Source organism: Lepisma saccharinum, chromosome 3 (assembly GCF_977018435.1).
Source record: "Lepisma saccharinum chromosome 3, izLepSacc3.1, whole genome shotgun sequence".
Taxonomy (NCBI): Eukaryota; Metazoa; Arthropoda; class Insecta; order Zygentoma; family Lepismatidae; genus Lepisma; species Lepisma saccharinum.
Window position 1 is genome coordinate 68,916,409 of NC_139231.1, and position 16,408 is coordinate 68,932,816.

The 16,408-nt window shown below is 37.2% G+C and overlaps 1 protein-coding gene across 1 annotated transcript in view; it reads right to left on the minus strand.

The window, feature by feature from the left end:
• Girdin (protein girdin) overlaps window positions 1-16,408 on the minus strand; it is a 100,471-nt gene that overhangs the window by 71,087 nt on the left and 12,976 nt on the right. The window contains exons 4-8 of the mRNA XM_083118714.1: window positions 16,023-16,128; window positions 8,182-8,391; window positions 6,281-6,421; window positions 1,437-1,585; window positions 238-319 (exon numbers count right to left, since the gene is read on the minus strand). Of these exons, the coding sequence (XP_082974840.1) occupies window positions 238-319; window positions 1,437-1,585; window positions 6,281-6,421; window positions 8,182-8,391; window positions 16,023-16,128 (688 nt within the window). The remainder of the gene's footprint in view (window positions 1-237; window positions 320-1,436; window positions 1,586-6,280; window positions 6,422-8,181; window positions 8,392-16,022; window positions 16,129-16,408) is intronic.

Consider the following 16,408-nt stretch of genomic DNA (forward strand, 5'->3'; position numbering starts at 1 on the left):
GTTGCCTACCATTTATACAGCAACTAGCAGAAAATATTTGAAATGCTTAAATGTTTGCAGATTGTTTATGTAGCCACATTCATAGCATCACTAATTAAAACCATATTATATATACTTACAAAGATATGTGAAACCGTGTTGAAACATTGAGTAATAAAGTTTCTCATGACAAAAGAAAGGTATATTTTTAATTCGTGTCATTTTAATTGCTCTAGTGCTCTTTTTGTATGGACTCACCTCTTGACGCAATTTGCTAACAAGAGACTTGTTGTGTTCCAATTCCTCTTTACTTTCAGCCAGGGCCTCAGACTTTTCTTCACTGAAAATAAAAGAATAAAACTGGATAAAATTTGTAGCTTAAAATTTCAATATTTGTGCAAACTCACTGTAACTACAGACTTCTTCTTGTTATTCTTATGAGGAAAAATATACTAACAAAGGAACAAAAGCTTGCATGAAATGACAATTGGGCATATCAGTTGCTTTTTACGTTACTTATTGTAACATTGCTAGAGGCACATATTTTTGGTAAATAAAAAAGCAAAATTTCGGTACAAAAACAGAGTCGATTTCGGGTTCAAAAGCGGTAAATAAAATAAAATTTCGGTGTTATAGTGGTGAATGATCACATCAAAAGTGCTATATAAAATGACATTTTGGTTTTAAAATTGTGAATATAATTCTAAATTTGATTTAAAAACTGCACTTATTACACAAAATAAACTTACCCCTTCTAATAGCACATTTATGTAGTTACTAGAGTATTAAGTTTATTCCTGTGTAAAGCGGTCCATTTTTTCTTCTCAAATATTTACAGCAGAATTAATCACTTTCCCATGATTTGCATAATTCACAGGATACTTCCAACTTCAGAAAGTGTCGCGTTGGTATATAAATGGTAAATTTCGTGTTTAAGAGTATATTTCGCATTTTGCAGTTCATTTTGCATTATTTCGTGACAAAACAGGGTAGGAAAATGTACCTCACACCTTTCAGAAACATGAAAAATGAACATTACAGCATGATATTTCATACTTCGTGTTTTCGTCAGAAAACGAAATTTGCATGCCTCTAAACATTGCATATCCAAATCTGGTGTGCTAACCAACTACCTCCAGGGTACCTCATGAAATTGTGTACCACTTTCGCTACATTTAAGTTACAATTTCTATTTTCTGAGCAGAGAGAACCATATTTGCTTAAATTCCTGGCATGGCTTATTTGGGTTTGAGCTAGGGCCAGGGGGCATCAAGGAGAAGTTGTATGTCGTAGGTTCAAACCCTACCACCAGCAAAAAGAAATCTGTGCACTTGAAGATAAGGGAATAGGTGTTCTCTATAAACACAGTGTTAGATAACACACAATGGATAATGGCCAATTGCCAGTACATGCTACTGTAGAACAAAATTCAGACAAGTGAACGAAAGCTTGCTTACAGTTCCTGCCTCTGTTTCCTCAACCGAGCCTTCCAATCTGCCAGTTCCACTGCCAGGTGGTGGCTTTCTCCTCCCACAACCAGCTTTCCCTGAGGTTCGCCTTCCTCCATTTCAGTATCACGATCTTGGGTGATCACACATGTTAGTTGCTGCAATAGAACAGGATTAAAAGATTAGTTGCAGTCTACATGAACTAGAGTACTGAAAGGAACCACTTTCGCTCACTCATGCTTGTTTGAGATGCTATGCTCGAGTGCATAGAATCAAATATCATTTCAATGTGACAATAATCATACAAATATATATGTAAAACTCCACCCTGGTAGTTTAAGCCCATAATCATCTATTTCATTTTCATATATCGCTATGTATTGGTAAGATAGATTAAACTTCATTTTAACATGGGGATGATGACCAAGTTCACATAAGTTGCAATTTCACGATCCATATTTGAGGGTCTACTGATGGTTTTGCTTGTTCAAGCTTTATTAGCTCAAGCAAAGAAGCTGTGAATTTAGTACGCTTTCTAGCGTAGTCAGGGCAAACTATTAGATGCTCGAGCAAAAAGCCCTCGCTGCAGCAATCTAGCGTGGACATAAAAGCTTACAAAGAGATCTGGAAGTTGACTTGGTAACTTGGTGGTAGAGTACTGGCACAGAATGGCAACAATCTAGGTTCAAAAGTTATTTTCCTATCGTTGGTGTTACCACGGTCTTCACGCAATAAATACAAAATTTAAAATGTGCCTCAATTTATAATCTTTGAAGATATGTTTCAACTCTCTAACTACAATGCATTTGGCATTACTTTAAGTCTGAAAATGCTTAGTATTATAATCCACACATTTACTTCGAAGACTAAAGAAATCCGCTGCGACAAACACGGGTGGGGATAAATAGCGGGCGAGTTGTTTCCGTCCAATCACACTCAACATTCAGCCAATGGGCGCAGCTGTCATTCTGGCCGTCTACTCCATGTGGAGTCTCAGTCACATGACTGCGGATATGCTGTTGCCGTACTTTGCAACTTCAATGTGGAGACCGTAGAAGGTTCTTGTGTGTGGAGGGACAAGGTGGCGTAGATTAGACGTGGAGAGTAGATGTGTGGCAACACTTTGCGTTGAATGTGATTGTTGGAATTGGTAGGCACGCTCCGTGGACTTCAAAGCCAGCCGGTTGTTAACGTAGCTAGCACGTCGACTATACAATGTGCATTTTTTATTCATTAAAATGGGTGCATCAACAATGAGGCTATTTTCACACTTATCTTAATATGGGTTTCAATTACCTTGTAGATGAACTCCTTAGTAAAAACAAATTAGCACAGTTATAAAACTAAAGTCACTACGTCAGTGATAAGTTGAAGGCTGTTTAAAGTCATCTTTATGCTCAAATTGGTTAACTGAGACTGAACCTAATGGGATCAAAACTGCGCAATGTGCCTCCACCGGGCATCGAAAACCAAAACCCCTTGACTACAAGGCAAATATGTTACTTATGAGTCTTTCCATGCCAAATCAACACAGATATGTGCAATTTTCAACCTGACCATCTCCGATTTTCATGAAATTTGGGTAGTTGAAACTATGAATGGAACTTAGTAACTATGAAAATTTTTAGTTTCGTGCATCTTGTAATTGTTAAATTATTCAAGGTTAAACAAATTGCCCTTTTTGAGCCTGCTTAGCTATACTAAAGCTGCTGTAACTCCGCCCCTATTTCGCCTAGGAAGCCCAAATAAAGCTTATTGTACAGGTAATTGAACAAGCTTTCCAGTGATATATAACGAGCCTACCTTTGGATAAAAATATAATTTTGACACGTAACCTTGACCTTTGACTTTGAATATCTCAAAACATGTCATCACCAAAAATCGCGAAAAAAATATATTTGGTCCCTCATACCATACTCTAAAACATATCAAAAAATCATTCTGGGACTGCAATGGGATCAGAAGATACAAAATAATATGTGTAACTATGTGACTGATAAAAGCCCCATTATATGAACTGTGACGAGTCAAATGTCCCTTAACACCCCCTACAAAATGTAAAGGAGTTATCCTGGGTATAATTAGTCATGAAAGAAATAGGTTAGGCACAGGGAGATCCATAGCCGTGTGCGTCAAGCGCAGGTCCGGCATATTGTTGACCACCATATTGAATTCAACACAAAAATTTCAAAGGAAAGGGGGTGATGTGATATATCAAATCAGGCTAGAATTTCACGAGAAATGAAGTGACGAAGGTTTATCCAACATATATTTAACCAGCGAAAAGTTATTACTGCATGCTTGTAACCATTTTCTCCTTTTCGAGGTGTTAAAAACAAAGCATTGGAATGCTCCTAACGTGTTAGGAACTCATTGAGATCACGCTGACATCTTGGGAGAGAAAGAATTATTTGCACCATTGCATATGATTTTAATCAGCGACATTCATCAAATAGTTGAATAGTGAAGAATATTGGGAAAAGTATCTCAAACAATTACATGACACTTCCTTTGGAATGAAAAATTCTTCAGTGACGAGGCTAATTTTTATGTTCACGGTGAAGTTAATAAAAATAATATGCATTACCTGTGATTTGCCCAGCCGAATGGTTGTTGCTGGTAAGCTAATGATGTGGTATAGTGTATGGAGAACTGGAATGGTTGGTCATTATTCAACAATGGAACCTTAAATGGTGAGGGCTTCCTGGATTTGTTAAGTGAACAGGTTTTTCATTCTTGCTTACAGAGTTTTGAAACAGGACAGAGTGTGACCACACTATGTGGACATTGTGGCAATTTCTTCATGGTAAAGTTCTAGGTAGATTGATGGGCAGACAGGGATCTATTAAAAGGCCTGCACATTCCCCAAATCTAACATCTTAGGAGGACTTATACCTTCAAAAACATTTGAAGAGAATGGTAAATACACTAAAAGTCCGTGATATTGACCATCTGATAGAAGGCATAGTTGCTGCTTGCAATGTTGTTGCACCTGCTACATTGCCAAATGTTCTATGTGAGTGTGAGAGACATCAACAAGTGTGCTCACAGGAACATTGACAACATTATAATCTGCATATATCGTAAGTGAAAGATATGCGTATAACTTCTTGCTGGCTAAAGATATGTTGGAAAAACCTTAGTCACTTCATTTCTCGTGAAATTCTAGCCTGATTTGATATATCACATCACCCCCTTTCCTTTGAAATTTTTGCGTTGAATTCAATATGGTGATCAACAATATGCCGGACCTGCGCTTGACACACACGGCTATGGATCTCCCTGTGCCTAACCTATTTCTTTCATGACCAATTATAAATAGGATAACTCCTTTACATTTTGTAGGAGGTGCTAAGGAACATTCGACTCGTCACAGTTCATATAATGGGGCTTTTATCAGTCACATAGTTATTATTTTGTATCTTCTGATCCCATTGCAGTCCCAGAATCATATTTTGATATGTTTTAGAGTATGGTATGAGGGACCAAATATATTTTTTCACGATTTTTGGTGATGACGTGTTTTGAGATATTCAAGGTCAAAGGTTAAGGTCACGTGACAAAATTATATTTTTATGCAAAGGTAGGCTTGTTATATATCACTGGAAAGCTTGTTCAATTCCCTGTACAATAAGCTTTATTTGGGCTTCCTAGGCAAAATAGGGGAGGAGTTACAGCAGATTTAGTATAGCTAAGCAGGCTCAAAAAGGGCAATTTATGCTAACTTTGACCTTGAATAATTTAACAATTACAAGATGCACAAAACTAAAAATTTTCATAGTTACTAAGTTCCATTCATAGTTTCAACTACCCAAATTTCATGAAAATCGGAGATGGTCAGGTTGTGGGCTGTATTGATTTCATATGGAATGACTCTTATGTCACTGATATCCACATAAAAAGCAGAGTAAAACACATGTAAGACCAGTATAACATTGATAAAAGTTGCAGCTATGAAATGGGACTCAGAACAAAATGGACAATAGATGGGACAATATGCAACCCCATGGAGGTAGGGTCAAGGTGGCAGAGCCCTGTGGGCCTTCAAGTATTGAGTGTACTGATTGATAACATTGCATAATTGGGAAGTGTCGTGTGGGAAGTAAGAAGTGAGCAGAATTTGCAGTTCTTCCTGTACAAAAATGTTGATGGAAAATTTTATCAAACTGACCATGCCAAGCAACTGCATTACTGTGAAAGCAGACAAATTTCATTGGATAAAAAAAAAATGAAGATGTGTTTGACATTACATTCCTTGTGGATAAAGCTTGGTTCAATGTTCAATTTCATTATGATTTAATTTTGGTCATTTTTCTGCCACTTTTGGCTAATCGCCATGATGAGGATGGGTGATGATATTATGAAATTGATGAAGGGATGCTCACAAAGAACACCAATGCCCCTGGTGTCGTAGCATGCTGTGCCAACCACTCCACCGAGGAGGTTGGCTCCTTGTCTCAATATATAAATTAAGTTCTCGGGAGTAAAACATGGTAAGTGACAATTTAGTCATTATTGAGTTCCAAAGTAAAAAGAGCTATCATTCAATTATTTTCGCATGAAATTGCCATGTTATGCAATTTGCATTGGACTCATTAATCCCTTTTGAAAGTGGTGAACACAACACAAAAACAATTTATCTACAGTATAGATTCTAATAACCTTTCTGTATAAGAAATTCAATAATGACCAGAATGTCACTTACCATGTTTTACTCCTGAGCCCTTCAAATACAAGGTACTCAAGTAAATATGTTTTCATATAATGCAGGGAAATGTAAAATCCAGGAACATAAAAAATCAGGGTTACGCAACCAGGCAATAGTATTCTTCCAAAGTTTTGAGTAGCCTTACCTGCATGTACACATCTCTTTCCTTGACTAGCCTCTTGACGTGATTCATCATTAATTCACAGGGGCTGAAGACATCAGTATTGGACGTGAGAACACTTTCGCACCACTCCTGCGTCCAAACAATTTGTTGATTGTCTGTCACCTAGAAAAGTTGACGTGTCAGGCAAGGGTGCAAAAATATATGAGATGGGTTTACGGTACTGCTGAAGAAGTGATCATCACATGCCTCAGGATTATGAAAAACATGAGATGCAACTTTCTTAACTGTGTCCACAAGAATAGTTTCCACTTTTATAATTGGTTCCAGCCCATACAGTGAAACCTCGATATTACGCTTTTCAGGGTGCAAAAATGAACAACCATAAAATGGGGAAAAATGTGAAATCAAGGAAAATTTTGTAATATTTTGCTCCTGGGATAATAAAGATTGAATGTAAATTACAGGAACGTAAAATCAGGGCTCCACTGTATTTGTTTTCTAAACACAATGTTTCAGATAATCTAAGAAAGATCATCCTTACGTACTTCATGTTGATGGTGCAGGTTGATTTTGATTCTTCTTTTCACTTTATTCTTCTTCTCCTCTTTTGTTCCTTATTTGTAAATTAGTTTAGAGTGTAAAGGTAGCTGGAGCATGGTGCTGATCACATTGCATCCATAAAAGCAGTGATCGTGACAGTGTAGGGCCCACACCTCCAACCTCCTTCTGCACCTTAATTCCAAGTTGCAACATGCAGGACAAAGGCTTTCTTAATCTACTACTAAATCTACACTAGAGTAATAAAGTACTTCACGGGAAGTAATTTCTCTGCAATTTTCTGTCTCTATCTGAAACACACATTTTCTTAATACAAATTATATGATGCTCAAAATGGGTACCTAGGAGTACATCTTGACCAAGATAAGAATGCTTCTGTGGCACTCTAGTCCCAGGGCTCAGAGGCACGAGAGAAGGGGAAGTGAGAGGAGAAAACAAATAAGTCTGCACTTTATTGATTGGTTTGGTTTATTTTGCTTGGCATTTCTGCCACTTTTGGCAAAGATGAGGATGAGTGATGTCATGATGAAATTGATGAAGGGACATGCAAAGAACACCCAGGTTGGGATTCAAACCCAGGATCCCTTGTCTCGTAGTGCAGTGTATTAACCACTCTGCCGGCTGAATGTGCACTTTAGTTAGCAAGTTTGTTGAAGGCATTCTTATCTTTGTTAAGCTGTAAACCTACGGGATAAAGGTGGCTGAGTATGGTGCTGATAACATTACAAAAAAGGCAGAGATTTTGAATGCTTGGAAACCTACTTTCACATTCCTCTGTGTGACTTCATGTCACAGTGCAATTAGCAGGGAACTTTATCTTACCTCCCAAATGCTGCAACTAAGATTAGAATGTAAAACATGCCTAGGAAACAAAAGTACGTCTCGTAGTCCTACTTAAATGGCACACCTCGTTCTTCATAATTTCACACAATTATTATTCCATAAAATCCATTTCTCCCTGCAATGCTGTAGCCAAATTAATGAAAATTATGCATTTGACATAATTTGCAGAATATTTAGAATCAATCCATGGAAAATGTCACAGAGCATATTTGCAGACCTGGCGAGATTAGCAGACTCCAGAACAGTATCAGTTGATATTGGGGATTAAATTTGAACCAATATTTTCTGATATTCTTATCCAGCTCTCCCCTAAAGTAGTTTGGATAGAACGTTTTCAGTAAATATGGATAACTTTACACATTGTGTTTTGTTTGTGTGTAGCAGTTGAATTGTTTTTGTAAATGCTGTTCATGTTCATTTTAATTTTTCATATGTTTAAAGTTTCTATGGTATATTTGCATATATATTTTGCTACTTTATTGCATAAAATTCTCAGTTATTTTTTACTTTTGTAAACTTACCTGTTTGATACACTCCACAATAGCATGTTGGACATCAATATTGAGTTGTTTTATGTTTTCGATAAAGGTTTCCTTATTGGGACACTGAACAGCACAGCCCAAAAGTAGCAATATCAGTAGTTGCATGTCTTCGACACTTGTCTTGCTCTCAGGTTCTCGACCAAGCATCACAGGATCTGGTCGAAGAAGCAGCAGCTGCCCAAATTCCTCCTACACAAAATACAGACAAAAATTACTGTGTTGTGTATTTAAACAATAACTTAAAATTCTGTCATATCTAGAAGTAGAATCTATAAAACCCTGTAGAGCAACATATATATCTAAGGTAATGTCTTCCAAGTAGTTTTTCATTGGGTTGTCAGTGCATCAAGTAAAATCTGTTACTTCCCTTGTAACAAGTTACAGTCCTGATGCTCCTGCAGGCAGGTAGGGAAAATGAGGACTCAAATATTGAAGTTTTTTTTCAACTCTTTATTCACCTTTCAGGGTGGCTACAAACAAGCAAAAATGAAATTCCCTGACTTTTCCAGGTTTTCCAGGACAAAATTTACATTTTTCCCTGACAATTACAAACTAAACTAAATCGATGTTTTTGTAAATTGAAATAATAAACTCATACAGATCCAGGCATGGATTTGTTAAGCAGCAATATTATCTTCTATGAAATTGACTTAATTCCTCTATTCTCTATGATTTGAATTCAAACTGCAAAATAGTGAATTTGAAAAATTATTACAATTCACAACCTAGGGAAGGATTGATTATGGAATTTTGTCATACGCAGTAAGTTTAAAATAAAATACTTGATTATTTTTTAAGTTACGACTAAATTAGATAAGAGTGAAGAGTGAATGATTAAGAAATACAATTTGTAATTTATTAGTCTCCTTATCCATTCTCGGTATTATATGTTGATATTTCCAATATATTAAAACAGGAACACACTAATAATAAAAGCTTCTGAAAGTTCATATACGAGGGGCATCCTGAAAAAAGTTCCAATGGTGCCTATACGCAGCACTAGTTTTCGGAGAGCGACACACACACATGCAGGCAGGAAGAAGTGGCATGTAGCTGTAATCTGGTACAGTTGCAATGCAGCCGTTTTAGGACAGTTCTAGGTTAAAGATTGCAGCTATCATACAGTCTCCCACAGACTGCGATGTAGCCTACATTGCATGCTCAGAATTTGGCACAGAGCCACCAGCAATTGTGTGAGGTATGCAGACCGGATGTCGTGAATGATAGTATGGTCAGACGATGGTGCAGACAATTCACGGAAGGCCAATCGAATGTGCACAACCCCATACAGCACAACACAGGCCCTTTGCATCACTTCAGGTGAGAGATCTTGGACCACTCCCTGTACAGCCTGCCCTTTAATGTATCGACTTTCATCTCCTGGTTTAACTGAATAGGTTTCTGGCAGGGCAAGGATTTGACAGCTACACTGCGGTAGAGATAGTTCCAGTCTTTGTTTGTCAGACACATATACCATGGGCATACAAAATTTAGTGTCATGCTACGACAAATGCGAGAACAACGGTGGTGATTATGCCGAAAATTAAGTTAGGACTCACTGTTACTAATGCAATAAATTACTAGTGATATTATTGTTTTATCTATGCCTAATCGGTAGGGACCTTAATATTTTGTTATTTTTTTAAATTGGTGTATTATCTTATTCCTTATTTTTTACTATAAGGTGTTATTTTTCCCAAAATTCACATTTTCATTTCAGCGCATTTTCTGGCAAATAGCTGAAATTATACCTTCATGGTGTTTTTAAACTACTGTTTCAAATTGTAAGTCACATGGCTTACGCCTCTTCGTGAGAGTTTGATATCTTGAAAGTTATTTTAGGAAAGTTATTTTCCATACCCCTATTTTTTAATTTTAAGGTAAGGATTTTAGATAATGGAATTTTCCCCGTATATACTGAAGGTTGCATAATGACCATAAGTGGCGATGCACCAAAAAATTAAAATCAATCAATCTCACGTGACAGATACCGATATATTATAGCACCAAAAATTGGCATTATCTTTTTAGACTTGTTAGTGTTACATTTCCCAAAATTCGCGTTTTTGTTTTAGAACATTTATCTGCCAAATATATCGAAACTTAATACTTCATTGTGCTTTTAAACTATTATTTTAAATTGTAGGTCACATGGTCTACGTATTTTCGTGACAGTTTGATATGTTGGAACAGATTTTTGAGGAAGTAAAAGTAAAGTGCTCCCCTGCACTTTTCCATGAAGGTTTATAGGGTTGTGGAGTTAGGGTCCCACACTTTCTTGATCACGGCTGAAGGTGGGGGTGATGTGATCAGCACCACGCTCCTGGCTACCTTTATCCCTCAAAGTTTCCTCAAGGTACCAGCTTCATATGATGCTGGGCGGTCGCCGGAGCAGTTTGAATAGGTGGAAAACATCCCGGTTCTCCCCCGCAGGGGATTGACCCCGGGTCTCTCGCATAGTAGTCAAACGCCCTAACGACTGAGCTCCATTATTACTCGCTCGACAAATGCCGATGGTGCGCACTTAGCTTGGTAATTTAAAACATATCTTGTGTGACAAATACGAAGATGTAGCTCCCGTGTGATGATAGATATGCGCTCGATCTCCTGTTAGAACTCTGCCACTTTGCTCTGTGATGCAAATGGTTTTGATAGAAGTTGAAAAAATCGTGGGAAATACTTGATTATATGTGGCTGTCGGAATTATTCCATGTTCGTATAAGTCTACAATTCACTCTTGAGTAAAATGTTGGAAAACTTGCATGTTCTATGTACACAAACATGGCCTAGAAAAGATAAGAATGTTGGATTTCATGGAATTTTTCGTTTTTTTAGGACATTTCTTAAAAACAATCGTTAAAAACGCCAACAATTCGCATTTTATGCCAAATTCGCATTATTTCGATATTTTGAATGGGCGAAAAATGTGTCCAGACATCACTGCACATTCCTAAACATAACTTCGCAGCAATTACCATTTTTCACGGTTTTGTCGTTTGCAAAAAATCAATGTCCCTACTAATTGGAAATTACTTTCTGGCCACCCCTCATATAAATAGTAGATGGAAAGTGAAAATTTAGCAGGGCTGGCAGAGAAAAGTCAATCCTTGAAGAAAGTGATTCGCTTTTATGATTGAATGAATCTAGTAAATATGATATTAAAATATTTACGTATTTATTATTAGCATTTTGTTTCATAATATTGGACATTAACCTTACCCTGTGAGAGATTAATGACCATCTCTCACGAGTTTAAACAGACAGGACAGAGTGTGGCGTTAATTTTAATGCAATACTAGTGTTACAGTAAATTTGAGGTTGGGAGCATGCTCTTGCCAATTTTTATAACGTTCACCATTGCAGATTTATGTTTAACTTTTTCGTGATAGTATTCAATATATATCCCGTTTGGTTGAATTCTTCTTGATATCTAAGAAGAGTGCAATGTCATTGTAAACATATGTTAAGATGTGTGAAACCAGTAATACGTCAGGATAATGAAAGAAGGCCTTCGTAAGAACTGCTACATTAAATAAGGTGAAGTGAGCCAGAAGAGCCTAAAGCTCTTCTTGTTTATGCATGCGATTTTTGTTGGATGTTGCAGTCCATGCAATTTCTGTCGCATGTTGTAGTGAGATACCTTGTCAGGTGGCGATATTCAACAAAAATCGTATGTATCAATGGAAGCTATTTGTTTCCATGTTCCTTCAGTTTGCCCAACAAAATGCCTTACTACGTGACAAGTCCCCTTACTACTCCCATATGGACAAGAAAAAATTATAATTCAATGCATTTTCCACGTAATATTTAGAGGCTTAACCTTTACTACCCCAATAATACCATATGGTATCATCAGAGTAAGGTCGTACTGGCCTGATGATACCATATGGTATAATTGTGCTGATTACGAAATGAATGTGCTTTCTGGACGTTCATACTCTTATGTTTGGGTGGAAACTCTTGACACAGGTCTGGAGCAAGCTTGGGAAATTCATATTGATGACCAACCTCCCCCTTCTCCCCCCTCCGCAACATATCCATGCCACATTTCCGAACAGAGTTTCACATTTTGGCTCATTATTCAATTTGTATGGCACCCAGGAACATGAAATGTGTTTCAATCTCTTTGGAAACGTCCATGCTTTGAAGAGAATACTAAGATTTGCGCCTTCTCCCTAAAATAGCGGGAGAAGAGGGGGCAAACTCCAGATATTTATGTTTTTTCCATTGAAATTCGGTGGTCGCGCCCTCAAACCCCACCTTCCTCCATTAGGCGATCTCAATTATACATGGTTACATGCTCTGATGTTTTATCTGTAAAACAAAACTTATCCGAAGTAGATTGCTCCCATAGTGCCCGAGTTATAACAATTTTCCTCCAAAAATGCAAATTACCTATTTTTCGTAAAAAAAAAATCACATTTTGGCTTATTATTCAACTTGTATAGCACCCAAGAACATGAAACATGTTTCATTCTCTTGAGAAATGTCCATTCTTTAAAAACAATAAATACTAAACTTCGCGCCTTCGTCCCAAATAGCGGGAGAAGAGGGGGCAAACTCCAGATTTTTATAGTTTTTCATTAAAATTCGGGGGTTGCACCCCCCCCTTCCTCAGTTCGGTGCTCTGAATTGTGCACGGTTGCATGCTCTGATGTTTTAGCTGCAAAACAAAACTTATCCGAAGTAGATTGCTCCCATAGTGCCCGAGTTATAACAATTTTCTGAGCAATATGCAAATTACCTATTTTTAGTAAAAAACAGTGTTTCACATTTTGGCTTATGGCACCCAAGAACATGAAACATGTTTCATTCTCTTTGGAAACGACCATTCTTTGAAGAGAATACTAAGGTTTGCGCTTTATCCCCAAAATAGCGGGAGAAGAGGGGGCAAACTTCAGATATTTTTGTTTTTTTTCATTGAAATTCGGTGGTCGCGCCCTCAACCCCCCCCCCCCTTTCATCCGTTAGGCGATCTCAATTGTACATGGTTCTGTGCTGTGATGTTCTATCTGAAAAACAAAACTTATCTAAAGTAGATTGCTCCCATAGTGCCCGAGTTATAACAATTTACCTCCAAAAATGCAAATAATTATTTTTCGTAAAAAAAATCATATTTTGGCTTATTATTCAACTTCTATGGCACCCAAGAACATGAAACATGTTACGTTCTCTTGAGAAATGTCCATTCTTTGAAAAGAATAATAAAGTTCGCCCCCTCTACCCAAAATAAGGGGGAAGTAGGGGCAAACTCCATTTTTTTGTTTTTTCCATTGAAATTCGGGGGTCGTGCCCCCCAGTCCCCCTTCCTCGGTTCGGCATTCTGAATTGTACACGGTTGCATGCTCTGGTGTTTTATATGAAAAACAAAACTTATCTGAAGTAGATTGCTCCTATAGTGCCCGAGTTATAACAATTTTCCTCCAAAAATGCAAATTACATATTTTTCGTAAAAAAATAAAAATTACATTTTGGCCTATTATTCTACTTGTATGGCACCCAAGAACATGAAACATGTTTCATTCCCTTGAGAATGTTCATTCCTTGAAAAGAATACTAAAGTTCACGCCTTCTTCCCAAAATAGTAGGAGAAGAGGGGGCAAACTTCAGATTTTTGTTTTCTCTATTGAAATTTGGGGGTCGCGCCCCCCAAACCCCCTTCCTCAATCCGGCGTCCTGAATTGTACACGGTTGCATGTTATGATGTTTTAGCTGCAAAACAAAACTTATCCGAAGTAGATTTCTCCTATAGTGCCCGAGTTATAACAATTTACCTCCAAAAATGCAAATTACATATGTCTCGTAAAAAAAATAACAAATCACATTTTGACTTATTATTCTACTTGTATGGCACCCAAGAACATGAAACATGTTTCATTCTCTTTAGAAATGTGCAATCTTTGAAACTAATACTAAAGTTTGCGCCTTCTCCCCAAAATAGTGGGAGAAGAGGGGGCAAACTTCAGATTTTTGTTTTTCCTATTGAAATTCGGGGGTCGAGCCCCCCAAACCCCCTTCCTCGGTCCGGCGTTCTGAATTGTACACGGTTGCATGCGCTTATGTTTTATCTGCAAAACAAAACTTATACGAAGTAGATTGCTCCCATAGTCCCAGAGTTATAACAATTTTCTTTTCCCGTGCAGAGTTCCATAACGATATCTTTAAATAAAAAAAAATAAAAAGTCAATGAAGACGAAATTCCCTGACATTTCCCTGACTTTTTTTGACACCTCAAATTCCCTGACTTTTCCCGGTTTTCCAGGTTTTCCAGGTCTGTCGCCACCCTGCCTTTGTACTTCCTACAATGGTATAACTGGAGTACAAGATATAAGGAGCCTGTTGGGGACTATAGCATTGAAAGCTCAACCCAGTGAAGGTATGGAGGGAACTGACAAATGACAGGATCTCTAGGTCTTAGCCTTACTGGGAACTAACTTGAACACAAGCTCTTACAAAGTAACAGTGGGATGGAAAATGAAACATGGTCCTGGGGACAATATTAAATTAATTAAACTGGACTATGGGATAGAAATCCCAGTTTAAAAACTTGCAACTTTAGTATTCCTTGATGTCATCACAATTACATAATCTTTCAAAGAAATGCATTACAATAATTGAATATACAACAGATAAGAACGACAAATTATTTGAATCAAATTAATATTCATTTCATTTCAGTAGAACCCAAAAAAATATTATAATATAAAAACAAAACATTAAAAAAATATTACTTCCATTAATCATTTACATACAAGTGTATATACTCGGTCTCTTGACTTGCAAGTATGACGTTATTAGAAAGTTTCTAAATACATGCTTAACTTCCTTGCTAGAAGAAAGTGATCAAAAATTTCCCAAGTAAAATTTCAATTAGCATGACTTATTATACAATTCCTTTAACACTGAAATATTACCCAATGTACAAGGGCAAAAAAATTAACACTGTTTTCTGGCTTTCAAGACGAGTCCGCTACTATCGCTTTTCAAGTAGCTCCTGAAATGCGCTCACAATGCTTACTCAACATCAAAATTTTGATGTTCACAACCAGGGATCAAACCAAAGGCCTCTCTCACCTAAGTCAAGAGCACTAAATGTAAATAATATATACGAATAAATGTATAATCCTCATCTGTAATTGCACAAGACCAGATGCAATAATAATTTGTTATTATAGCATATTCCACCACTGACAAGAGCAGGATAACCCCCACCCCAACCCCCAGCAAAAAATGTTTTGTCTTGTTTTGCTGATTGGCAGCAGTAGGACAAAATATGACATTGGAAATCAAACAAAAGTACTCTTGCATTTAAAAATAAAAGTTTTATTCGATTGATTGACGGACTTTATTTTACTTTGCATTTCTGCCACTTTTGTCTAATTGAAAATGAGGATGAATAGCGATAAGATGAAGTACATCAAAGCACAATCACAAACACATATGGACAATACACAACACAAATCCCATAGAGGATTATACTGGCCATAGTCCAGATGCCAGAACCCGAGTGGTTAGCACATCACTCTGCGACACCAAGAGTCCTGGGGTCGAATCCCGCTCAGGCTTGGTTGTTTGTGAATGTCCATTCATCAATTTCATCATTTCATCACTCATCCCCATCTTCGCAAATTAGCCAAACACGAAGTAAAATAAACTAATCAATCAATCCAGATGCCAGAACCTCGTCAGTCTGCAAAAGGCAGTCCCGAGTGTTCTACATGGAAGTGAGGTTGACATTTGGATGTCTTGATAAAGGGTCCCTTTCGCCCAAAAGATTGATTCAAGTTCTATGTACATCATGTTAATTGTATAAAGCTTACCTCATATAGAGCCTTAATATTTTTTATTATGAGATCCATGTTACGTACTCTAACAATGGGGTTTCCTAAACAGGGCACCACAGCACTGTGGATTGGTTCAGGATCACTGTGAAGGAATAAAAATTACAAGAATACTTTAACTGCATTTACCATACCCAATCATGAATACAATGATGCTTGCAGCAATTTTAACTCATAAATTATAAGCAATCGCAGAAGACAATGATTTCATAATTACATTTTAAAAAAAAAAATGTTACATACCAGGTGTGCCGGTTAATAATACTTAATTTCGTCGCTGGAATCAAGGGTTGGTGCACAGTCTCAACTGTTACGTCAGTGTGTTGCCAGGATGTACCTGTCAAAACAACGTGGATGTGCAACCC